The sequence below is a fragment of the Camelina sativa genome, chromosome 15 (assembly GCF_030686135.1).
Source record: "Camelina sativa cultivar CO46 ecotype springtype chromosome 15, ASM3068613v1".
Lineage (NCBI taxonomy): Eukaryota > Viridiplantae > Streptophyta > Magnoliopsida > Brassicales > Brassicaceae > Camelina > Camelina sativa.
In genome coordinates this window covers 31,305,543-31,331,884 of record NC_141894.1, presented here as the reverse complement: position 1 = coordinate 31,331,884, position 26,342 = coordinate 31,305,543, and the positions used below count along the sequence as shown (strand labels likewise).

Below are 26,342 nucleotides of genomic sequence, written 5' to 3'. Positions count from 1 at the left end.
TGAGTTTCTATGCAATGTTATTTTTGAAAATTGTTTAGAGGTTAATGTTGTAAAAAAAAATTTAAATAAACAAAACTTAAAGGGTATAACACAAAATGTACTTCAAAAATGTTAATATAGATATATTAATAAAAAAGGAAATCAATATATATATATATATATATAAAAAGAAATGTAAATTTTGGAAAAAATATATGGAATATATGAAACTGACATTCTTATTTTGTTAATTTTCTTATTTTCAAAAAAAAAAAATTGACAAAAATATATATTTGATTAACCCTAAATTTTTTCAACATAAATAATAACCGAAGATATCCAATTCAATCATAATTTTTTAATTTGTAAAATTTGAAGCTATCGGTAAAATTTTATTTTTGGATCTAAAAAAATGATCGATGTTGCAAGACCTTGATTTGATGTTGTTTTAATTAATTTTTAGAGATTTAAAGAAGAAGGATCGACGACAATCACACATATTTTATTAAATGTATATGTGACCATGTTCATATTTCTCTGCAAGTAACTTACGATTTTATAGTATTGAGGATTTTGATTTGAGAAGTTTCAATATCTGTGGATTTGAAACCGTGTATATGGCTGAAAATATTAATCAGTAATTGAGTGCACGTGGTGACTATGTTGGTCTTCATGAATTGCGCAAATCATCATATACATAAAAGTAAGGTTTCACTCTCTCGTTATTGGTTCACTTGGCAATGCAATTAACAAAATTATTTATTTTAAACCACAAATAAAAAATATTTAATCATGACACTAATTAACTCACATTTTCATATAAAACTGAAATTATATAAATTATGCATTAACTATATTTCTCCACTCAATTGTATTAAAAACATAATAAATTAGAATTATAACTCCTATCTATATTTCTCCACTTAATTGTATTAAAACACAAAATAAATTAGAATTGTAACTCCTATTTTTCTAAATATAATTTTACATCACTTCTATTTCTATAAATACTCATTCTTTCATTCTTTCATTCTCTCATTCTCTCATCCTCTTCAACTATAACTCAAATTAGTTGTTGTTGTTGTTGTTGTTGTTTTGTTTTGTGTTTTTTGTTGTTGTTGTTGTATGAGTTAAAAATCAATTCAAATATCATTGTAAAAGCTTAATTCTAAAATATATTTTTAGAGTTTGTAAGATATATATATATATATATATATATTACATTGTTTTAATGTTTTAAAAGGTTTATTTTCATTGTCTATTTTAGATTATCATCTTATAAGTAATCATTTTTAATATTCTTCTACTATATTCAGTTATTCACCTCACAAGGTCATGAGGTTGAAAAGATCCATGTCTAATTTTCTATTCTCTTCTAGCACTCAAATTTTAAATGGAGTGAAATATAGAAAAGAATATAATTTTTAAAATATACCATCTAATTAAACCCTCTTAAGATGAAACCATTAGTATGAAATCTAGCACTAGAATTTAAATTGATGAGTGACAATTCAGAAAAAGAAACTAAAAAGATAGAAGTTTTTCTTGGGATTTTAGAAAATATTAGATTGAAGTTCATATGATGTTATAAGAAAACTAATTTAGTTTGTCACTTACAAAATAATATGCATTTGTATATGTATGAGTTTATATCAACAAAAAACCAAATCATGTGTAAGTTTAAAATTTCATTGGACCACTTGATATTCCTTTTATATAAAAAAACAAATTAAAAAAACATTTCTAATTGACTCACATTTAATGTCATGTGTAACTCTACATTTAACTCAAATGTAACTCCTACCCAATAATTATTATAAATTTCATTTTCCCACTAATTTGTTTAATAAAATGTCTTTGGTTAAATTTTCATATTTTTAATTTTTGTTAGTTATATTTATAGTTATATATATATATATATATATATATATATATCTTCAATTTATATTTCGTTAAACTTTGAAATGAAGAATATTTATACATAGTTACTATTTTTTTTTGAAAATTTTGTTTGATACAATTTTACTATGATACAATCTTAAAAAAAAATTATTTGATTATGTTATTGTTAACAGAAAAGAACAAGATATTATTTTTATAAATATTCAAAATATAATAAAAACAATTATGCACGCAACCACGCATTGCGTGGACTAATACCTAGTTTTATGAGAAAAGAGGGAATGATTTTGGTCTTGGAGGTTGCTGAGAATAAGTTGTGTGGGGTTTTGAATGATTCTTTTGTGGAAGAAAATAATATTTTCTCAAAACTGAATATAAGAAAACAAAATTGATGATTTTTTGATCAGATTTTATTCTTAAACACAACTAATTTATATAAATTTTTAATTGTTGAGATAATTTTTTTTTGTCTTAATAGTAATTTAAAGTTTTTATATAATATAATATTTCATAACTATCATCAATTGTATATAATTTTTTACCAACATTTATCAAATAAACCTACGAATAGCATGGGTTCAAAACCTAGTCTATCTTATTATATAAAGCTTGATGTCAAAGTTACTCATTAACAAGATCGTGACACGTGTCAAATATATTGATTAGATGTTGACACGTGTCAAATTTTTTTTTTTTTATAAACGTAGTAGGACAGTTAATTATATTTACAGAGTTTTACATGTTTATATTTTAAAATTTTTATTTTTCTAAATCAAAAAGGAAAACTAACAAATCAATATATTTTCCATTGTATGCTAATTATATTATACGTGTGTTCTCAATAAAATTTGACATGTATAAGCAAAAATTTAATTTATTAAGCATGTATATTAATCAATAAATAATGAATAACAAAGTTAAAAAGCACAACATAAGTTTTTAACATAATTTTAGTCGGATATAAATTGTATTTAACATTGTAATATAAATTTTTAGGGTGAGTTACTAGAATATTGCATAAAAGCTTCCTTATTACAAAAGTAACATACAATTGTTTGTTATTACTAGACTAACCCATTGTACCTATACTACCCCTGAAACTAGTGTTGGGAAAAAATGTAATTACGGCTAATGCTATTAAAAAAAAAAACATTGGAAGTTGGGACTAAGTCTACCGATCTTTTGATGGTAGATTTATACACGTGGACTGATTAAAGGTGTACGTCAGATATTTTTGGTACACTTAGTTGTAGTGCTGGTACACTTTGCCGTCGACATAGATGGTACACTTAGTTGTAGTGTTGGTACACTTATCGGTGGACGTATATGTGTATCAAAAACTAAGTGTACCAAAAATATTTGATGTACACCTTCAACAGTCAATATGACCCAAAAGATATTTATGTTAGACTAATGGCCTGTTGCGACAGATTTATTCGACAGCCTTCTCTCGTTTCAGATATTTTTGGTATACTTGTTTGTTTTTTTGAAATAGTTTTCGGAGTGTGATGGTAGGTTTCTTGTCCGTGGTAGATTTAGTAAGCATTTTTGACAACTGTAAAGTCATACCAGAATAACACGAATTTGTTTGAGCTGTCAAAGACAGTCTAGCGTTGCGATAGACTTATTGGAGGTAGATCTAAACATGTTTGCTGTTCTTTCGATCTATGGTGTTCATGTAATAACGTTTGTAGCAGATTCATCAATCATATTCTGTTTGTCGGCCGGAGCAAATGTCTTTTTCCTACTCTGTTTCGTTAATCTTTCCTCTGGGTTCATCCATGGAAGAGCTAGATATCTGTTCGAAAATCTATATAACTCACTTTTTATAGGTTTTTAACTTAGAAATCAGATGTTGAGATGAAAATCTATAATAGTTGAATAAAAAACCCACAAGTAAAACCAAAAAAATAGACATAAGTCGTGAAAAAATAAAGTGAGGCAGGGAAAATTAGGGTTTTCAGTCGTATGTTAGAGGTAGAAGACGAGGATATTCTGGTAATTTTGGGTTCATTAAACCTAAAATCGAACGTGTACGTACATATAAACGTGTACGTACATATGAACGCATACGTACATAATGTTCTTGAGATTAGAGTACGTACATAACGTTCTTTTGCTTAGTGTAGGTCCATAAATCCGTTTTAATGAACAATATTATTGTAATTTTGTAGTCATCTTCAACATATCTTCTTCTATAACCCTAGCTAATATCGTCGTTGTTGTTCACCGGAAATGGAACAAGTAAGAGATGTTACTAAAAAAAGTAAGAAATGTTACTAGAACAACCTATGTAATTTGTAATTGTTTATTTATCATATTTTCGAGAGGTAATGAACAATAACCATACAAAATTACATTTTAACTATAGAGGGTAATATTTAGATAACATAAATATATAATACTCAGTTCAACTAGGTACAACTAAATATATATTTAGATTTGCATTTATATTTAAAATATGAAAATGATAATTAAGGTTTATAAGAATTTCTAAAACATATTGAACTATTAAAGAACCATGTTTAATCAACAATACAAGAATTTATCACTTTCTAATATATATTATCGTTTTCACATAAAACACTCTTTATAGTATAAGGAAGACTTAGTAAGTGATCACCTCAAATGAAACAAAAGAGGTGAAACCCAAGTTTTTATGAACATTGTGTTATGAAAACCTTGTATATGCTAATTAATAGTGATAAATCTTGTGGCCAACTGCTAATTAATAATTTATTTTATAGTCCAACTGAAAATTCAAAAAAAATGCAAAAGTTCAACTATGGATATGAGAGTACAACTGAATAACTATGTATAGTTATGTGTATATCAAATAATTTTTTACTAATATCATATTGTCTTTGGTTCATTTTATCACAGTGTGATGATTTTAAATAAATATTCTGTGCCAAAATCTATTTTTTATTCGTTTTCACATGATCCATATTGAAATTTATTTTAATAATTCTACTACAGTTGCACCAAGTAGTTCAAGTTATACTAAAATTTTCTACCTAAGTGATCTAGTTATACATAAGACCTCACATTCACCCTAATATTCTATTAATTACAACCAAACAAATCGACCACTCACAATATTTTACAACTTTCGTTTTTTATTTAGAACTGATTTAACAAGTCGACCACTCACAATATTTTAATGAAACAAAGCATAGCCCCAACATACAAACAACAATGTTTCACTTTGGTACATAAACTCGATTACTGAAAACTTAGCAACTTTTAGTATAGAGCCACTCTATACACACACATATCACTAACTCGGACAAAGTCTTGTCTTATCCTCTAGACTCCAATAGATGATAGGTGGTTTCCGGAACCGAGCCTTCTTTTTCGCAGACGCTATGCAATGATGAACGCAAGCTCAAGAGACTGAGAAGCGTTGAGCCTTGGGTCACAGTGAGTGTGGTAACGTGAGCTTAGGTCGTTGTAAGTGATGGTGCGTGACCCTCCGACACATTCTGTCACGTTTTGTCCCGTCATTTCTAAATGAACTCCACCAGGGAAGCTCCCTTCTTGATCATGCACGTAAAAGAATGCTCTCAATTCAGCCTGATACACACCATGCAATTCATTTTATTTAATGTCAAATACATGAATCATAGACAAAATTATATCAAAAGTCAGAAGACGAAGTAAGTAGGAAGTATTACCCTGATTGCATCGAAAGAATGAGTTTTTAGCCCACTTGGAGCCATGATTGTGTTTCCGTGCATTGGATCACTAACCCAAGTCACAATCTGACCAGCTCCACGTACTGCTCTGATCAAGTGAGGAAGCTTAACACGCATATTCTCAGCTCCCATTCTCACTATAACTGTAATCCTTCCAGGCTTGTTCTGAGGGTTTAGTATCTCTATCAGCTTAACCATTTCACTAGGGACCATTTTATCACTCACCTACATCAAAATACACCAATCACTATCTGACGATTTCTCATACAAAAATCCATTGTACTGAGGCAATTGATAATCCTAAAGAGCACAGTTATAATAATCACGAACCTTGATTCCAAGAGGGTTAGCTATTCCCCTCTGAAACTCAACATGAGCATCATCAAGTTGGCGAGTTCGTTCTCCAACCCAAACCATGTGCGCAGAACAATCATAGTAAAGCCCGGATGTTGAATCTTCTCTAGTGAGGGCTTGCTCATATGAACTAAAGCTTGGTACTACAGAAGTTCATATGAGCAAGCCCTCACTAGAGAAGATTCAACATCCGGGTTAGAGTGGGGTACATTTGAGATTTAACTTTGATTATGTGGATCTTGATATGTATCTAGATTCAACAACGGATCTTGATACCAGAACAGGATCCTGATCATCAAAAAGTGTCAGACCGGTCTACCTTTTTTTTTTTCTGAAACAACAGAGAAAACATCTCAGAAGCTGCGGCTTCAGTTTCACAAGTTATTTGTAGACTAAAATAGCTTGGTATAGAAACAGTACAAGAGATCCAACCTCAGAGGTATCTCGTGGTTGTCTACAGATGATTCTCTCGGTAAGAAAGCAAGAAGCTTTGAGACAGCCCTATTTCTTCCATCCTCTAACTTTCTATACGCGCTGCATGATGTTGAAGCTGCCGATCTTACAACAGCTTGGAACAATTCTGTAGCCAATCTTCCTATAAACAGTTCCAAGTCAGATAAAAATATGAAAGAAGAAGAGAGATTAAAGATAAAAGCTTTTCAAATGCCAAATCAAAAACTCACCGTTTGATCCTCCCAATTTATCAATAATATCCTTAGAGACTTGGATCAAATCTTCAGAGCAGCGAGGTAGATAGGAGCTACCAAACTGTAACGTTTCCTCGTTTCGATACCTAAGTACTTTACAATTCCTTGAAGATGAAAAGGCGCCGAATCAAATACCTGAGGATCTCCTCCTCCAGACTTAACATGACCCTCACTGGATTTACCAGGTGACCCGGGTTTGCCACCAGTCTTTTTCTCATCCCTAGCTTTGTTGAATATCACTGTGAAACCTTCTGCTGAGGCTGGATCATTCACATCCCATTCACCAAATTTCGGCAAGGGACGACCTTTGTCCTATTGTTCGTTCATATATAAAAACCAAATGGTCAAACCAAAAAAAAAACATCAAGAAACAAGTTCAAACTCAGAGTCAAAATGTAACCCTTGGTGCCAATTAGATGAAATGATTGTCTAAAATGAGTCTAAACTCTAAACCCCTGAAAAGAATTAACCTTTCTTCTTTGTAAGCAAAACAAGTCTTAGGTGGCCGGGAGCAAACACATAAGAGAAGAGGCTTAAGATAAACCGAAGAAAGTATCAACCGAGTAAATACGAATGAGGACTTAAACCTTTTCTCAAGTATCAAAGATAATGGTTTGTACTATTTGCCCAAACTAATCATGTTTCCATTTTTTAGCAAACAATACACACCACAAGTCAAAAAGATTACCAAAACCAAACCAGAAGCAAAAGTTCAAAAGGTTCCTATCAACTTCTATTATCCACTAAAATTAGGTGAGAAAAAAGTGATAAACCAAAGTTTGAAACTACAAGTGGATTTCAATATTGTCTCTAAATAAGCAAACAAATCCACAAGGGCAAAAAGATCTCTTCCTTGTCCATAAACAATGATGCCACACAACATTCATACACCTCTTTCACTATCAAATGAATCAAAGAACAATCTCGGAACAAAAAAAAAAGGAGACAACAACTTCTCTGTATCAATCCTTAATTCATCTCAAATCCAATATCAGAAACTCAAAAAATCAAAATCTAAGCTTTAAAATCAATCAAATTCAGAAAAAGGTTCAATAAATTAAATAAAACCCGAGATCCAGAATAAGAGATTATCATCAGATTCATCAACAAGACAATATAAGCTAATCAGAATCACAATTTTCACATCTGGATGTTTCTTTTAAATCCACATATCTAAGCTTCAGAGGAATCAACAAAACCCCTCCAATCAAAATTCTCAAAAACCATAAAAATCGAATTCAAAAACTGTTCTCAAGCAATATATATATATATATATACACACACCAATCATAGGAAAAAACATAAAAAAGAGGAGATTTGAGAACGTACCGACATGACGTCTGCAGAAAGGAGAAAGATTTATCCCAAGAAAAATGGAGAAATATTGTGGCTTTAAGAAGAAGAAGAAAGAAGAGAATCACTCACACACATATATATGTAGTAGAAACAATGCCAAAATCCAGAATTTCAATCAAAATAACTAACCTGAGGTGCTTTGAAGCACATTAGAGATAACGCTGCGTCCATAACCTTAACCCCAGACTCCTCGCCGCCTTCGTAAGGAGTACCTATAGGACCAGGGATGGTTCCGGTGAGTCGGGTGAGATTATCGGCTTTCGGGCTGACCCGGATACCCGAAGAATCGTTGTCTCTGACTGAAATCTATCATCTTTTTTCATATCTCTCCTTCAATTGAAATATCCCAAAGAAAAGAGAGAGGAAACCCTAACAAGAAAAAAAGATTGAAACTTTTATTTGGTGGAGAAGTAAAGCTTCTTTTCTTGCATCTTTAAGGGAATTTATCCAACAGTCCATCCTTTTCTTGCAGAATCAGATTAAAGGAGGATTTGACAAAAAAATCAAACAAACATCGATTCAAAAAGAAATAAAAACGAAAATAGGGAAACAAGAGCAAGAACATGAGATCTCAAGTTTTTTTTTCGACCAAATTTAATTATAAATAGCAATACAGTAATAAAACACACAACTCATGTATAGAAGTAATTTGCAAATTTTTATGTGTTATTCTAGTAAATCTAAAATCTCAACATGTTAGTCTAGTAATAAACTACTTTTATGCAATGAGAACAAGAGAGTAAAGAACAAAAGAGAAAATAACGACCAATTTATTCTTGTGATTCTTTTTTTTGTTAATAACAAATCTTACAAAATAACACCTCTAGAGGTGTGATTCTTCCATGTCAATCTTTCAAGTACAAACGTGTTTAAAGTCTTTCAAAATCAGTGTTTTAGACTTTTTTAAAAAACCTCTTATATTTTGAATAACAGTTGATTTGATATGATTTGTATAAATTATTGATTGAATAACAAAAGATTGTGAGTGATTTTGAATGATTTTATACAAATATCATATTGAATAATACATGATTTGGTAAGTGATTTAAAAATCACAAGTTGAATAACAGAGGTTTTTTAAAAAAACCAAAAATCTTCTAGAATTCAGGTTTCAATACCCCCCTCTTAGTTACATGTCAAAGTATTATTTTCCAAAAATAATATAGATTCTAAGAGCGTACAACTAATCGGAATTTGACATGTCACTAAGTATTTTTGGAAAATAAAATAGTTTTCTATATTCCACCTAGAATTTAAAATACCAATAAGAATCTGCCATCCCACTAATTAACATTTTTGAAAAATACAATAATTTTCTATATTATTAAGAATTTTTAGGAAAAGGAAAATGTACAATGTCCTACATCGGCTACAAAAGTTTTAGACAATGGTTCAAAACCATTATAAATAATAAGATTAATATGATTACAACTACGAATGAGCAGGAAAACTTGATTTATCAAGCGTCCAAGTTTAAAAGTTTTATTCGGTTTAATCCGATATTTTATTTGAGCAAATAAAAACATTTTAAAGTTTCAAAATAATATAATTTTATATTTTTTTAAAAGTTTAAAATATCATAAATTTTGAAACTTTTTTTAAAAATTAGCTTTTAAAAAGTTTTAAAATATTATAATTGTTAATTTTTAAATAGCTTAAAATATTATTAATATTGAAACTTGATAGAATTTTTAAAATATTATAAACACTTAAACACCATATTAAGTTTAAACTTTATATTATAATTGTTTAAACTCAAAAAAATTTAAGTAACATTATTTGTTTGAAAAGTTTTAGTACATGTGAATCTAAAACCGAATATATGGGTAAACGTATTAATCAATAACTGAGGTGGCTATGTTGGTCTTCATGAATTGCACAAATCTTATGAGAAAAGAGACGATGATTTTGGTCTTGTTATGTTTAATTAGATACCAAACTACAATGTATGTTCAACATGATGTATGACTCAACTTTCACATTTTTAGGTTACACAGTCAAACATTTTGTGTTCAAACATATAATGGTAAATAATTATATTTCTTAATATCACACAAAATACTTCTATAATAGGTCACCTTGCAATTCTATAAATATATTTTTAGTAGTCACCCAATTTTTTAGGCCTAGTAACCAAAATCATATTAAGAGAGGAAAGCAAATATATATATTATGGCAAAGACAGCTTTTACACCCGTCCTCCCAATCATCTTCCTTGTTATGTTTGCTTTAGGTATACATTTATCTTCTTGTCTTTATCAATAACTTTTTTTGCGATCTACAAATTTTTACGTTATTCATTTTCATATCTCCTAAAAACCGTAGTTCCTCTTAATATTTGCCTTATGAATACATTTAGCTTTAAGGTTTACTCTAACCAATTTTCAAAAGCTTTTACATAGTGTCTCTACATGAAATGATGAAATTGAACTTCGGTTTTATTCTTTGGTATAACATCTCAAATGTTGTAGGTTTAATGGTTTTGTTATATATATAGTTGAGCAAAATATGGGATGCACTGCAAGTATAGGACCGTGCGAAATGGGTAAAAGCTGCAGTGCCAAATGCAGAGTTACATTTGGAGCTGGAGAATGTGTTTGCGTCTACCCTTGTCGGCCTCTGCCTTCACCTCAGGCCCATATGTGATTTATACTTTGATATTTTCAAACTATATATATATATATGTTGAAATTAAGTTGAAAAATCCAAATTATGCATAATTAAAATCTTAAAGAGACTATAATGTACAAGATATCTTAATAAATATATCTAGTCAATTGATTATTGTAAAACTAATTTCAAATTTTCAATATACTGCCCAACTGACAATATATAGTACAAGACATCGCTTATAAGCTGATTAAATTGTAGCAATGAAATAATGATTTTTATGCTACAGTTTAAGATGTTGCGGGAAGCTATTTCCATGTGAACAATGAACCAAAAAACCTAATGCACATACCAAACCAAAGAATAAACCGGTACCAGACAAAAGGATAAACAGGCGAAATTGACCGGTATAGAGGAATTATCTATGGGTCATCATCGTATGGAACGTGTGAAGCCAAGGATGAAGGTAAAACAAAGATGGGCTCTCCACTGTGTTGAAATTCAGAGAGTAGAGTAGAATGGTCAGCTTTGTGATTGATGCAGCTATTCCCCGTCATGTCAAGGCGTTTGAGGTCACCTAAACAAAGTCACCATACATATAGTTACATACCAAAATATCAGAGAATGGCCCAAACAATCTAACTGATCAAACCGATTCCGGAATGTTATTACCTTTTGCGGTCCTCAGGGAATCGCATAGCATGAGCAAGGATTCAGGTGGCATAAGATTGTACGATGCGTCCACTGAGATGAGTCTTGGTGCCAAGGGTATGAGCTTTGACAGGAATCTAGCAGTCTCTTGTCCTCCGCGGTTTTTGCTATAGCGGGAAACATCAAAACAAACGTGAGAACAGTGTGAAGGTAATAATGTGAATTGTATACAACATATAGAGGATATGCATTTTGCTTTGGACCTTATATTAATACTCAGCAGCTTCTTCGACCCTTTTTCAAGTTTTCTGCCTAATGCAAGAAACCCGAGAGGACCTAGTCCTATACCTGAAATATTGAGAGACTCGATGGAGACTGTGAAAGAGTTTACTATGGCCTCCGCAACCTCACTGAAGAACAAGAATATAAGTAAACAGACCAACTTCACACCGGTGTAAAGTAATAAAGAGTTTATGACTTTATGAATACCTTCCAAGGGCATTATCTGCAACAGATAGGAACTTTATAGGTTTCTCAAGCATCGAGAGGGTATCAAGAAACTCGATAACTCCACAACATGATAGCTCACAGTTTTCCAAATCCAAATCGGCTAAACGAGAATTTGGATTCTTGGTGAAGTAAGATATCAAGCTTCTGTACCACCCAAAAAACCATGTAAGAGAAATCCAAGTCTGTTAATCTTCTCCAAGATTACCCAACTCTGTTAATCTTACAAATGCAGGGACTACAGGACACACCTGATCCCACTGTCTTCAATGGGATTCCCGCTCAGGTCAAGAGATTCTAAGCCGGGCATATGAAGAAGAGCATATGCAAGATTCTCTGCATCGTATTTGTCGAGTTCGTTTCCCCTAGAAACAAATTTCTAACCGTATCACAAGATTTCTAGTCTTAAAACTGTAAGAATTGTCTCTATACGATAAGATACCTTAAGTTGAGCTTGCACAGAGACCGTAAAGACTTTCCAGATGACGGAGAACCAACAACAGACCTCCAACTAAAAGTAGAAAGCCATCCTGAAATCTATATACCGTATGCAGGTCAGCCATGAAAAGCAAGCCATATATCAGTATGAACAAAACAAACCACGGTGGTACCCACATTGTTTTCAGAGAGATCAAGGGACGAAAGGTTTGAAGAAGAATCAAGAAGTGTAGAGAAAACCATCCTCGCGATATGCCTATCGAGATTGCCATCGCAAAAATGTAAGGAATGTAATGTCCTGAAAATTAAGAAAAGATGCAGAAAAAAGTGCATAATGATATTCCAACGTTCATGAAGAGACTCTGATAGCCAAATGAGCAAATATTTCACGATGACACGCTATGGCATCAGTTCATATATGTACCTCACTGACATCAAGAATGCAATGAAGGAGGAAGGCGCAGCAAGTGGATCTATCTCAATGCTAGATGTCTTTATAGAGAAGCGTTGCATCCCAGTTGTGTGGATACCCTTTTCATGAAGAGAAGCACATATTGCATTGATGGAATTTGAAGAGAGCTTACAGTGAATAAATTCAAGCGAAGTTAACGTATCTCGGCTCTGGATCAAAAGCTTGCACAACGGCTCAACCTGGAGAATCATGGGTAATCAGCTAACTAAAACCTATGTGATTAATGAGTGAAAGTTCCTTACATGTTTCTCGGATCTGATCCAGCGTAGAACCAAACGTTGCAATTTACTTTTCCTCAGTAACTCCTACAGTAACAAAGCCTAAAGATTATTTCTGTCTTCACTCTAGAGGTTGAATGATTGATTCATTTACAAAGATATAAATTTAAAGTTCAAAGAGAAAGGTAAAGATCGAAAGCAACACAAAGTAGCACCGCGATCAATGATGATACTAAAACAGAAGAGATAAAACAAAGATGATTCCATTTACAAGCACAGAAACACTTAAAAACGTCAGAGCATAGATTAATTACTTACAGAAATTTCAGTAACGCAGAGCACATTGAGAAGCCTCAGACACCTGCAGCAGGGTAAGAATGGACGCAAAGAAGCATAAGTATGATAGAGTGCTAAATCAGTCAAAACCAGATATCCCACTCACAAACCAGTCATGAGCAATATAAAAAAACTAGGCAAGCTGAAGTGTAGTACAGTGTGTGTGTCTGTAAATACAAGGAACGTGCGAGGCTTTGGAACGAATAATAATAATAATCAGAAAAACATGAAAAGTTACCCAACCTAAGATACGGTCCAAAAGTCCGGAAATGAAAAGATAGTTCTTTGCAGACACATTTTGGACAAGTCATGTGGTCGTCATGGCAAATGTATCTCAATATGTTATCTGCAACGACAGAAAAAAAAATACAACAAAACTGAATAGCAGTATTTCTTATACAAAAATGGACAATTCCATCCAAAGAACTTGAGAGAAAAAGAGGTACCTACCTGATACATTAATAGAACAAATCCGACCACTAAATGTGGGACGTAGAGCTACCTCAGCTGCTTCATCAACACAACTGTTACTCGGACGATTAACGTAAAACTCAACAAAGGAAGTGAAACCAAAAAAAACAACAAATCATCGAACAAACAACAAATTGGCATACTTTTGGAGATGCTTCTCCCAGTAAAGGTGCTGCCAATCAGCTGGTGATTCGACATGGTCAATGAACTCAGGCCAACGCAGCTCAAACAACACCTTCCAAGAGTTACCAAGTACATCGTTTCTGCAGATGTAATATACATCTTTCTCAGTCTGTCTTCGAAATTAATCAAAAAAAAAGTTTAAAAAAAAATCAAAAAGGAAGAAATAAGAAAACCTTGCACGTTTTCTCCCATTATTAATCAAGCAATCATCTCCAGATTCATAACTATCCAAGCAGCAATTGAACGGCCTACACCAATTCTCCAGAAAATTTTTAAAAAAAAATGTAAATCAGATTATGGATAGTATCATCTTCATCCAATTCCTAAACCCTAAGGCAAAGCTAATAATAATCTCAAAATTAAACCAAAGTCTTTGAAAATTACTGACATGTGGGTTTGAAAATTATGCAAGGCAAGTGCAGGCAAGTGAGCGACAACACCTTCAAGCAACTCCGATGGAAGCTCGTATAAATCTGGAATTGGAGGATTATCGCCTTGCAGGAATTAGACCCCAAACCAAAAAAAAACCCAAACTCAAAAATTAATATATTTTGAAAATAATCAGATTGGCGCAAGAGCTGAATATAAACTGAGATCTTTAATTTGTGGAATGTGCAAATTACTTTGTAAGAGCTGAAGCTTGAGGGATTTGATGCAGAGAGACGCAAGAGATGGAGCTTTCGTACGAGGAGTCATCATCCTCCTCCTCTCGTCTCTACCAAAGACGAAAAAACAATAGAGTCCGAGTGTGTGTGACAAGTGAGAATCATCGCTCTAAGAGTATCTTTATCGGGGGTTGTTAGGTAGAGTTCTTAGTTATAATGTGATTAAAATTAAATCAAAATTGGTGAATAGGCTAAGAAAGACTTCTTAACTAAGAGGTTTAAGAGTCCTTTGAAGTCATCGACGTGGTCAAAACTGGTTGGGTAAAACATTTTAGAAAAAAAGAAAACTTGTTTTTTTTTCTCCTCTTCATTCTCTCTCGCGAAGAGTTACATGCAAACAGAGGAGAACGATTTGAATTTTTGGTGACCTCCGATGACAGTGACTCAAGCGTCTCTGGGTCAGTTAATCGGCGACGGTGACTGTCCTATCCAGCGACGGTGGATCTCAAGCGGAGTTTATAGTTGCAATTATGGATCTTTGGGTCAGTTAATCGGCGGATCTCTGGGTCAGTTAATCGGCGACGGTGACTGTCCTATTCACCAAATTGAAGATTATCCGACTGTTTTCTTCTCTCCGGTGAGTTTCTTCTTCACCGATTCGATTCAATCTCACTGACTAACCGTGGTTTTATTGATTAAAGACTATTGATTGTTATTGATTGTATTGATGGTGAATTTCACTGGATTACAGGTTGGAAAATCTGGTGGAGATAAGTGATATGTTTGTGGTTGTTTTAGGAGGAAGGTCCAAAGGAGATGAGGAATCTGACAAGGTAATTTTTGTCTTGTTCAAGGATCTTTGTTGAAAACCAAAGCTTTTCAATTACATATTCACTATGTTATTAGGATTATGTATGGATTTGTTTTTGAGTGTGAGATTGAATTATGAGGTTTGTCTTGTTCATGAGCTTTGAATACACTCACAATCTAAACTCTAAACAGACACCCGAGGAGCTTGTTCCCGATTGATTCTTAGAGGCACATGTGAAATAGATAGAGTTTTCGTAAAAAAGAGAAAGTAAAAAAACATGTCATAGTGATATCTCTATGGTTCGATATCTCTCTTACTTGTCTTCTCTCTTGAATGCCTTCCATGTTCGTTTCCGAGGAGCTTGTTCCTGATTGAGAGACTCCTCTGTTCATCAAGCTCCTGACTTGAGGCTTAAGTAGCTTCGCTCTCTCTTTTGAGATCCTCAGAAGTGTCGACTCTTAAGTTGCATCCAGGTTTGTACCCATGAGACTGATTGATAATTAAACGAGAGTTGGGTTATCTTGTCTTTTAATCTTATTTCGTTTTGTCACGGTTTAGGGAACAACACAATCATCTCTAGCTATACGGTTTTTAATCCTTTGCAGCAGAACCAAAGGTACGTCTTTTTAAACTCTATGAAGTTGCTCATCTTCACATGCTTTCTCTATCTTTCTAGTTATGTCAAGGTTTTTGCTTTATAATAAATGCATATAGTTGGGCATATGAACCACACCTTGTCCACTTCAAGCTCTCCCCACACCTTTACCGTTTCACATTGCATAGTTATTGTGGCTCTCTAAACTTTGAATTGTATTTGTGAGAAAGCTTTGATATATGTAGATAATTTTTATTGATTGCATTGTGTTTGGTGGGTAGAATAAATGCTTGTTAGGTGTTGATTAGGAATGTCTACATCATACTTATGGTCTTTGAGTTCAATGCTTAGTGTTATGGTCTTTGAGTTCAATGTTTGGTTGTGTTATGTTAGGTAAATGTGTACTTTGACATTGATTGCTAATAACAACAACCACCAAAACGTGACAAGAATGCTTGTTGGAGTTAGAGGCGATAACAACAACCATTAAGGCTTCAAAGGCAAAAAAAAAGAACGTGAAGAAAACAGCCACTGATGATGAAGATAGCAAGTATCTGTTGGAGTTAGAGGCGATATTGGAGCTAAAGCAAAAAAATTTTGCTTTGACAGAGAAGATTAGCAATCGTAACCTCCTTGAAATGATACTTGCAAAAACAGAGCCACTAACTGATCATGATATAGCTTTAAAGAACAAGCTAATTGATGACATTTTCATGTAATCGGTTTCTGTTCTTCATGTTTTAATGTCATATTTTTCTGTTGTTGAAGTTTTAGTGTGATGTTTAATCTATTTATGTTCTTGACTTTTTATTGTAATCGGTTTCTGTTGTTGAAGTTTTAATGTGTTTAATCTGTTTATGTTCTTGCCTTTTTATTGTAATCGGTTTCTGTTGTTGAAGTTTTAATGTGATGTTTAATCTGTTTGTGTTCTTGAATTTTTATTGTAATCAGTTTCTGTTGTGTCATATTATGTTTTTGTGCTTTTGATTACCAACCTTTATGTGTTCTTTCGATGTTAAACTGATGGATGTGTTGTTGTGGCTTGTGACAGATAGAGACAAGTATGCCCGTGGATCGAAGAGACAACTAAACACAGGTTTATGACAAGAATGCTTGGTGAATTGTTGCTCGTGACTTCAAGGACCCATTTTTACTCTTGTTTTTTATGCCGACTTCTTTGTAATTGTTTGCCTCGTGACTTCTTTGTAATTGTTTGCCTCGTGACTTCTTTGTACTTGTTGCTCGTGACTGCTTTGTTATTTTTTGTTAATGTAGTTGACTTGTGCCACTCTATATAAGATCGTCATATATTACTTCCACAACTCCCACAACTCTTATCTCTTCTATTCCTACTACAATTCAAATAAGTTAATACTTCTTCTACTACAACTTCATTGCTCATCTTTTTCTTTTACCACTCCACAACTCCATATCTTCTTCTTTATTTTGATCTTCGTCATTTTGCCTCGTGAAATAAATGGCATCTTCTTCTAGTAATAATTTTGAAAATTTGGACAAAATGCTTGATGATCGATTTGAGCAAGTGTATGATCAAGCGTTTGATCATATTAGTGCTGCTCATGCTGATCGCCAACAAGCAAGAAAGCCAAGGAAAAAAAGAGTCCATATTGAAAGAAATCGTGAAGATGGACATATCCGCTTGTGGAACGATTATTTTAGTGAAGATGCAACATACCCTCCTCATCTTTTTCGTCGTCGCTTTAGAATGAACAAGGCGTTGTTCATGCGTATTACTGATCGACTCTCTAATGAAATTCTATTCTTTCAACAAAGAAGAGATGCTACCGGAAGGTTCGGTCTCTCTGCAATACAGAAGTGTACAGCAGCAATTCGTATGATGGCATATGGTCGTGCAGCTGATGCGTTTGATGAATACCTCCGGATTTCTGAAACCACTACGATGCAATGCTTGGTCAATTTTGTTGAAGGAGTTATAAATTTATTTGGAGATGAGTATCTAAGGAGACCCACACCAGAGGACCTTCAACGTTTACTCGATATTGGAGAGCTACGAGGATTTCCCGGGATGATAGGAAGCATCGATTGTATGCATTGGGAGTGGAAGAATTGCCCGACCGCATGGAAAGGTCAATACACACGTGGATCCGGAAAGCCAACCATCGTTTTAGAGGCTGTAGCGTCACATGATCTGTGGATATGGCACGCATTTTTTGGACTTCCAGGTACGTTAAACGATATCAATGTTCTTGATCGCTCTCCGGTTTTTGATGATATATTACAAGGTCATGCTCCAAAAGTTAATTACCTTGTCAACGGCCGCGAGTATCATTTGGCTTACTATCTCACCGATGGTATTTATCCAAAATGGGCTACTTTTATCCAATCTATTCGGATTCCACAAGATCCAAAGGCATCCTTGTTTGCTACATATCAAGAAGCTGTCCGTAAAGATGTCGAGCGTGCTTTTGGAGTCTTGCAATCTCGCTTCGCTATAGTCAAAAATCCGGCTCTTGTCCATGATAAGGAAACAATTGGAAAGATAATGAGAGCGTGTATCATACTTCACAACATGATAGTAGAAGACGAACGAGATGGGTATAGACAGTTGGATCCAACAGAATTCGCACAAGTAGAAGCACACAGAACTTCACATGTGGACTCTACATTTTCAACTGATAGACCTTCAAATGTCAACAATTTGATGACCATTCTCAGCAAGCGGAAGGAAGTTCGTAGTCAGGAAAAACATCAACAATTGAAGGATGATTTGGTTGAGAATATCTGGCAAAAATTTGCCACAAATCAATATTACAACTAAACTTTTTCCCCATATGTAATTTCTACTTCTATTTTAATATGTTTTTGTGTTTTGTATGTTTAAAAGTTTATGAAATGCAATAATAATATTTTCATTGTTTAAACATTTAAACATTAATTTTTTTTTTCAAAACTAAGAACCTCATTTCTAAGAGCTTACCATTGGAGGAGTACAATTTTAATTAACAAACAAAAGTTCTTAACTTATAAAAATATACTTTTTAATACTAAAAATTTTAAGAACCCCAAAATTATTGGTAGATGCTCTAAGCAACCCAAATCTTCCCGCTGCTCGAATAAATTAATGGGCCGAATAGTATGGCCCAATTAGCAAACCCTATGTATTTTACGCTATATGATTAAAGAAACCCTTCAGTTTCTTCTTTTTCATATTTTTCGTTTCCGCACACTAGGGCTGGGCAAAATAACCGATAACCAAATAACCGACCGAAACCGAACCGAAAAAAACCAAACCGAACCGAACCGAAATTCTTCAAATACCCGAATGGTTAGTAAAAATCTATATCCAAACTAACTGAAACCGAACCGAACCGAACCGACAATTAAATGGTTAACCGAAATATCCGAAAACCTAGAAGATATCAAATATTATATACTTAATATTATGCAAAACTATAAAATAAACTTAAAATATAAATTATTTCTAGATTCAAAACAATTAAATATTTTAACTAATCAATATATGTAAATGTTATTATTTTGAATTTACAAAGTTAAATACTATTTTGTAAAACTGAATCCATATTTTTCCCTTTTTTGTATTTTTGTTATTGTATATTTGGTTAATTTTGGTTATATTCGGTTAGTTTTGGTTATATTTGGTTTATTTGGTTAATGTTAATATAATTTATGTTAGTTATGGTTATTTATTTAAATAACCAAACCGAAACCGAACCGAAAGAAACCGAATCGAACCGAACCGAAATTTCAAAAATATCCAAATGGTTACTATATTACTATATCCAAAATAACCGAAACCGAATACAACCGAACCGAAACCGAATGGTTAACCGAATGCCCAGGCCTACCGCACACAAAGAAAAAGAAAAAGCAAAAAGTTTCCGATGGCCACGAAGAAGGTTCTCAACTTTTTGGAAGATCCACCATCAGCTTCTTCTTCAAGCGATGAAGAAGAGGTTGAGAGCTCATCATCTGGGGAAGAAGAAGATGAAGAAGAACAACAACAGCTCTCCATTTCCGACGAACACAAAGATCCCTCCCCTAAACCCCTAAAGACTCCTTCCACCACCGCCGCCGCCGCTGCTGCTCAAAGTTCCGGATCTGCGAAGAAGCGAGCGAGTGAAGAAGAGAACGAGGAACATGCAAAGCGAGCCAAGACGCTTTCTCAGAAGTCTCCTTTTGCGAGAATATGGAGTGAAGAAGATGAGATATCTCTCTTACAAGGGATGATTGATTTCAAAGCTGAGAAAGGTACAAGTCCGTATGATGATATGAATGGGTTTTTCCTTGGAGCCAAAGATTCTATAAGCTTTGATGCTAGTAAAACCCAATTTGTTGAGAAGATTAGGTCTTTGAAGAACAAGTACTTTAAGGGTAAAGACTCTAGGTCTTTTTTGAAACCCCATGATAAGAAATGTTTCAAATTGGCTAGTTGTATTTGGGGATCTGATGATGGTGTGGCTCTTCTTGATTCTGCTCCTGTTGTTACTGTCGCTGTGATATCATCAAACAAGGTTGATAAGAAGAAGAAGCTGGAGTTTGGAGATGAAGAGATGCAAGTGTTGGGATCTGATGATGGGATGGCTCTTCTTGATTCTGCTCCTCCTGTTAAGTCTCCTCCTGTGGCTGTGACTCCTGCTGTTAAGTCTCCCCCTGTTGCTGTGATATCAAACAAGGTTGATAAGAAGAAGAAGAAGAAGAAGCTGGAGGTTGAAGATGAAGAGATGAAAGTGTTGGGATCTGATGATGGGATGGTTCTTCTTGATTCTACTCCTGCTGTTACTGTCGCTGTGATATCAAACAAGGTTGATAAGAAGAATAAGAAGAAGAAGAAGAAGAAGCTGGAGGTTGAAGATGAAGAGATGTTGGGATCTGATGGGGTTGAATCTGCTGAGGTTGTTAAGGCTAAGGTTGATATGGTTGAAGAAGATAAGGAAGTGGTAATTCTTGATGGAGATTCTGAGTCATCAGATTTGTTTGACAAGTCTTTTGTGGTTCCCTTAATTGTGAGTCTCGCTGGTGTGAATGAGTGTTCTCTGAAGCAGAAATGGAGCAAGATGCCAGTGGAGACCAAGAAGAGAATTGAGGACAAGCTGAAGTTGGTGGAGGCCAAGGAATTTGAACTGCTCTTGCTGAAGTCTGACATTGTGAAGGAAGTGGCCTCTGTTTTTACCCAAGCCATCTAAGAAGACATGCAATTAGACGGATGTATCCGTGGATTTAGTAGGAGATGCAATGCCTCTTTTGGTATCTAATCTATCTTAGGATTTATCTTTTCTTTTTGGTTATTAACCGTGGGGATTTCGAAATGGACATGCAATGCCTTCGTCCTCTTTTGTTATATATCTTAGGATTTATCTACGTTTCTGGTATTTTCTTTTTGTCTTCTGGATTCTTATGTTCAGAATTATGAATTATGAAGAAGAAACGTTAGTTGTTTAAATAGCCTTGTCTTTGGTCAATTGTTGCAATGAGCAGAGACTATATAAGCTTTGCAAAACAAAACCAAACAAAAACATGTAATAATCATCACACTGCAGCTAAAGCACAAGTTTAGAGGAGTCTAAACAAAATATCCAATTTTTTTTTAAAAAAACACTCCAATATGAGTATCAGATAAGAGCTAATTAAATCACAAAAAAAATTGAATCACAACAATAATATCCAAGCTTGATGTTAAAAGAAAAAAAATAATATCTAAGCGATGACTTCATATATTTTTAATAAGAAAACAAAAACAACAACAGAACAGAGGTGACACCTTTACAGGATAAAGACCACCATTGAAAAAAGTTTTCTCCGACTCTTCTTCTCTCTTTTATCCTCCGAACAAAAATTCAAACCTTGAGAGAAAAAAGAAAACATGAGGCGTAATTGCTGCCATGTTTCGTTTGCTACTAGTCTCAAGATCCTCAATTTTGTTCAAGCTTTCATCGGTGTTTCCATCATTATATACTCTATATGGATGCTCCATGAATACAACCGTCACCTACCCGTGGACCCGCCTCCGGCAGCTTCATCGAGCTCCGGGATTGAGATTCCTAAGGTTTCTGAACCCTTGAAGAATCCTATTGACTACATGGCTAGTATCGTTCTCGGGTCTAGTGGTGGTGATCATGGCTTTAACCTACGCTCCTTGGATCTTCCTGCTCCATGGTAGTACTACTCTTGTTTTTCACTTTAGTTTCCAATTTTCGGGTTTTTTACTCTAAAAAGTTTCCAAATTTCAGGGCTTTAATTAGATTCTTGTCACTTTTAACTTTAGCATGATCTTGCTTTGAACTTGTAGTTCGTTAATATGATAGTTTTAGCTCAAGCTTGGAATTTTACTTCTTCTCTATTACTTATAATGAAGTAAATAATAAACAAAAAGGGCAAGCTTTAAATTGCTTGAAGGACAGTTTTGATGCTGAAGGAACTTTTTCTTCTTACTGTCTGTGTCTTCAGCTGATTCGGTTTCTGTCATGATTATTATGATTGTACTACAGGTTCATCTACTCTTTCATGGCGGTTGGTATTTTGGTTTGCATTGTTACCTTCATTGGATTCATAGCAGCTGAAGCTATCAATGGCTGTTGCTTGTGTTTTGTATCCTTATCCAGAGAGACCTTTACTTTGTTTATTCCTATCTCTGTTTATTAGATCGAGTTCAATTCAACTTCATTCATGAAAGTTATTGGAAATTTGGTTTGTTGCGGTTTTCTCCTTGACAGTTTTAAAGTACTCCATTCTCAAAACTCTGCTCATTCTACTAGAAGCTGCACTTGTTGCATACATAGCTATTGATCGTCACTGGGAAAAGGTGAGATTATTCTTATGCTCGAACTCTGTTTGACTTGTTTCTAACTGTTTAGAATCTGTGCTCTATATAGGATCTTCCGTATGATCCAACTGGAGAACTCAGTACTCTTAGGGCCTTCATTGAAGAAAACATCGATATCTGCAAATGGGTTGGGATTGCTGTGGTAGCGGTCCAGGTAACTCAAACCAGTCCTTTCTAACTTTGAGCATTTTCATGATGTGTATTTTCCTTGTAGAGAGTTTGAGGACAAAACATGAGTCTTTCTTTCTTGTGTTTTTTCTCTCAGCTACTATCATTGCTACTAGCCATGGTACTTAGAGCTATGGTTTCAACCCCGAAACCCGAGCTTGACGAAGAAGAAGGTTATGAGAACCCCAGGGTTAGAGCTTATGACCCACTTCTTGGTCCACAAGGAAACCAAGCGTCTGGTGGGTCAAGCAAGATTGAAAACTGGAGCTCCCGAATCAGAGAAAAGGTAAAACCGATCATTTCTTTTTTTGGCTCTTGATACTTTCACAGATCGGATAAGGCTTTGTGATTCTGTTGTTGATTAAACGATTCCTTTGTGAAATTTTTCTCTTGGCAGTATGGTTTGAACCAGAGTCAAGCGGCGGTGAACCCGAAAGGCTGATGAAGCCAAATAAACCTGTTTCTGAAACTGCATGTGTCCATATGGTCTCTCTGAAGCTTTTTTTTTCTCTATGTTTTTTCTCGAGTGTGCAAAAAACATTTGCTCAAAACGGCACCTATTGTGTTTACTCAATAGCATAACATCTTCATTTGTGTGTTTGCTTGTACAAACAAAATCCTATGAAACAGGTTAAAAATTAGCATTTCCACTATGAGGTTTTTACCATTGTTTTTGCTGTTTTCGATTCCATTTATAAGACAATGAAAAAAGCAACATTAAAATCTGAATTGGGAATTAGAAACAGATTATTGTAACTGTATCTATATGTTAAAACTTATACTTCAATTATATCATCTATATATATGTTTCATTACAAAAGCTAATATCAATGTATATATATACATTGTTTCATCGAGTAAGATCAAAGACTGCCTCTTCAACAAGCTCTTGCAGCAACATCACTTCAATTTCAGCCCCCAGGTTGTTCATTTCCACTTGTTGTCTATAACTCCACATCTTTCCGACAAACTCATCCCTCGATGCCCAGTCCTGTAACTCTGTCCAAACATGATCCACCATGTCAAATCCCTTGGTCAAGCCGGTGCTTGCAAGTGTTAATAATGTTGTCTCTGTTATGATGTCATTAACGCAGTCAAAAACGAGTTTGCGGTCTGATCTTTGTTTCCTGCGTTTGATGAGTTCCTTGTTGGCAATTTTGTCTTTTAATGATGGGTCTAAGGGGCTATCTGGTGAGTGCCACCGGGCCATAAGCGAGCCACTACCGCTGAAACCAGACGCTATCAAGATCGCTTTGATGAAGCCATACCAGTCTTCATCTTCCTCGATTCTCATTGCGGGTTTAGTTGTGTCTGTATGTGACTCATCCTCCCATGAGAGAACCCGAGCTATTGATCCAATTGAAGGTGATTTGTCAATCAGATTAGATTTAAGAGACATTTCTTCTCCTGTGAAATGTGACAGTACAAGTGTTACAATTGATACTCTTGTAAAGTTTTAACACGAGAGAGCTAAAACTAACCTTCAGTGGTCCATGGCTTTGCTGATCCAGAACATTCCTCTCCGAAATCGAGCTGTAGAACCGAAACTGGACTCGGCTGGTCCTGGTTTTCATTTGCCACTTCTCCCTGCAAACAAATCAATGGCAGATGATTAAAACAAGAATGGTTCCCGAGCATGTACTAAAACTCACAACTAGAGTATTAGATTGTGATTTACCTCATTTGTAAATATGCTTGGTTGTTGAAATGCTTCACGGTGTATAGCCAATTGAGAGGGTGCACCTGTCTTCTCCTTGTTTGATTTCTTATTACGGAAGAAGAAGAAGCTTGAAACTTTCCAAGATGACTTTAAACTTCTTGACTCAGTAAGCTCTCGGTGAGCTTTTGCTTTTGAGGTTTCACCATTGAGCCTGATTTCAGGGACTGATTTTGACCTTTCAAGGGTATTCAGAGAATCACTTGTACTTGCTACTTGATCTAAACCATCACCTATGCATGAAACTGTTTCATTGGATCCGACAGGTATCTTCGTCTCTGAAAGTGCAAGCATTTCGCCCAAGGCCGTTGAGGCCTTTGGTGGTAAGTTTTTCTGTTCCTGTGTGTCTCCGTTTAGTGACATCATTGCCCATCTCTCAGAGAGCCGTTTCTTTGCCTCTCTGTAGACAGATGAGTCTGGAGAACACGAGACTCGGCTAAATGAAGAGGAAGAGAAAGGACTCTCAAACCTGTTTGCACAGTCCCATGAATGCCTAGAGGATGGTGACATGATCTCAGAGATGCTAATGTTTCCCACTGGATATTCGTTTTTTGACCTTTGTAACGAACAATCATCACCATTGGACAAGACAGAAGAAGAAGAAGAAGAAGAAGAAGACGAAGAAAGAGTCTCGTTCCTGCAGTGACCCCCAAAAGTTTTGCGTATTTGACGTGTAATCTCCTTTGCCACTTGTCTAGTCTCAGCATCTCCAGCCTCGTCAAAATAAGTATTATGTGGTGAAGCAATAGCCTTTATATCTAGAGCCTTCTTAGGACGACTAGGCTTCAAGACAACTATTCGAGTTGGCTGCGCATCATCGATCCATCCAGTTTCCTTACTATCTTCAACCACACATTTCTGAGCAGCAACAGCCTTGGAAGGTCTCAATACCGTAATGCGCTTAGCCTCTGGATGAGAAGAAACAGGCTGAGAGTCAGAAAGATGCTGAGACAACAAAGAATTTGATTCCTGGAGAAACTTAACGAACAGATCTTTGTTGGAGCTTAAAACTTGGAGTGCTTCTTGAAACTCCTTGGACCTGTGAGGCTTCTTGTCATCTGTAACCAAGTGTTTCGCTTCCATGAAATTTCGAAGAACAAGATCCATCTGCTTATCACTCACACTTGCTTTTCTTGAAAGGAGGTTAGCCTTGTCATCTTCTCTGTGATGCTTATGAAACTTTGCAGCTTCGTTAGTAGTAGTACCCACACAAGTCAACGAAGAGCATCTGGATCTGCTCCGTGGTAGAGGAGCAGTCTCTAGACCCATTAATTTAGCAACCACATTATTATTATTAGAACTCTGTCTATCATCTTCAACAACCTCTTTCGACATCTTCAACAAGCTATGAGTTTTTTCATAGATTCACTAGCAATGGCTTTTGCTCAATACTAGTTGTCCTCAACTCAAGCATAAACTAGTTGACTCAGTAAGCTTCTCAACCTCAGCCTTCAGTATGAACTCCTTAATAGCATCAGAGATCGACTCTTCGAAATCCTTAGACCTCTTACTGAATCTGCATTTACCACAGATTTCGAATAATTCATGAAATTGATTGGAAACAACGAGCTCGTGAAAACAGAAGAGAGATCAGATTCGGTTCAAAGTAAGAACGAGGAAGCATCGGAAAGTGAGATCGGAGCTTTTAAACTAGCTAAGACCTTTTTCTGATTTACTCAGTGAGAAAAGAGAGAGAGAGAGAGAGGGAAGGACCTGGTTAGTATGAAGCAGGATTTAGAGA

At 34.7% G+C, this 26,342-nt stretch overlaps 5 protein-coding genes, 1 non-coding gene and 1 pseudogene across 15 annotated transcripts; 3 read left to right on the top strand and 4 right to left on the bottom strand.

Moving 5' to 3' along the window:
• Nucleotides 1–4,982: 4,982 nt before the first annotated feature.
• LOC104773100 (phospho-2-dehydro-3-deoxyheptonate aldolase 2, chloroplastic-like) lies at nt 4,983–6,201 on the bottom strand. The gene is made up of 3 exons (XM_019242575.2): nt 5,910–6,201; nt 5,559–5,804; nt 4,983–5,457 (listed from the first exon to the last, which is right to left on the bottom strand). Exons 1-3 carry the CDS (start codon nt 5,994–5,996, stop codon nt 5,248–5,250), a joined length of 543 nt encoding a protein of 180 aa, XP_019098120.1. The 5' UTR covers nt 5,997–6,201; the 3' UTR covers nt 4,983–5,247.
• A 164-nt stretch (nt 6,202–6,365) lies between these two features.
• LOC104773057 (protein NOI4) lies at nt 6,366–8,603 on the bottom strand. The gene is made up of 4 exons (XM_010497605.3): nt 8,126–8,603; nt 7,970–8,030; nt 6,617–6,952; nt 6,366–6,528 (listed from the first exon to the last, which is right to left on the bottom strand). Exons 2-3 carry the CDS (start codon nt 7,973–7,975, stop codon nt 6,662–6,664), a joined length of 297 nt encoding a protein of 98 aa, XP_010495907.1. The 5' UTR covers nt 7,976–8,030; nt 8,126–8,603; the 3' UTR covers nt 6,366–6,528; nt 6,617–6,661.
• Nucleotides 8,604–10,752: 2,149 nt separating this feature from the next.
• LOC104773058 (uncharacterized) lies at nt 10,753–14,748 on the bottom strand. 9 transcript variants are annotated; one of them, XM_010497606.2, is made up of 16 exons: nt 14,506–14,748; nt 14,271–14,376; nt 14,056–14,130; nt 13,843–13,962; nt 13,679–13,752; nt 13,472–13,574; nt 13,211–13,253; nt 12,917–12,979; nt 12,627–12,853; nt 12,380–12,500; nt 12,207–12,301; nt 12,016–12,129; nt 11,747–11,911; nt 11,521–11,667; nt 11,279–11,424; nt 10,753–11,183 (listed from the first exon to the last, which is right to left on the bottom strand). In XM_010497606.2, the coding sequence occupies exons 1-16, from the start codon at nt 14,579–14,581 to the stop codon at nt 11,029–11,031; spliced, it is 1,830 nt and encodes a 609-aa protein (XP_010495908.1). In that variant the 5' UTR covers nt 14,582–14,748; the 3' UTR covers nt 10,753–11,028. The 9 variants fall into 9 exon arrangements, with proteins under 9 accessions (XP_010495908.1, XP_087345519.1, XP_087345523.1 ...); XM_087489393.1 differs by having other exon boundaries at nt 13,679–13,735; XM_087489397.1 differs by having other exon boundaries at nt 11,606–11,667; nt 13,679–13,735.
• Nucleotides 14,749–14,787: 39 nt separating this feature from the next.
• LOC104773059 (uncharacterized) lies at nt 14,788–16,751 on the top strand. Its single transcript, XR_015582720.1, has 4 exons — nt 14,788–15,124; nt 15,239–15,771; nt 15,857–15,914; nt 16,287–16,751. It is a non-coding gene; the product is annotated as an uncharacterized LOC104773059 (transcript).
• Nucleotides 16,752–19,644: 2,893 nt separating this feature from the next.
• Nucleotides 19,645–21,336, top strand: LOC104773060 (putative transcription factor At1g61730). Its single transcript, XM_010497613.3, has one exon. The coding sequence runs from the start codon at nt 19,778–19,780 to the stop codon at nt 21,077–21,079; it is 1,302 nt and encodes a 433-aa protein (XP_010495915.1). The 5' UTR covers nt 19,645–19,777; the 3' UTR covers nt 21,080–21,336.
• A 203-nt stretch (nt 21,337–21,539) lies between these two features.
• LOC104773062 (tetraspanin-18) lies at nt 21,540–23,551 on the top strand. Its single transcript, XM_010497615.3, has 6 exons — nt 21,540–22,049; nt 22,382–22,481; nt 22,615–22,695; nt 22,766–22,870; nt 22,982–23,170; nt 23,282–23,551. The coding sequence occupies exons 1-6, from the start codon at nt 21,757–21,759 to the stop codon at nt 23,324–23,326; spliced, it is 813 nt and encodes a 270-aa protein (XP_010495917.1). The 5' UTR covers nt 21,540–21,756; the 3' UTR covers nt 23,327–23,551.
• Nucleotides 23,552–23,651: 100 nt separating this feature from the next.
• On the bottom strand, nt 23,652–25,968 carry LOC104773061 (uncharacterized; annotated as a pseudogene). Its single transcript, XR_015582719.1, has 3 exons — nt 24,563–25,968; nt 24,366–24,471; nt 23,652–24,291 (listed from the first exon to the last, which is right to left on the bottom strand). The product of XR_015582719.1 is annotated as an uncharacterized LOC104773061 (transcript).
• Nucleotides 25,969–26,342: the final 374 nt, after the last annotated feature.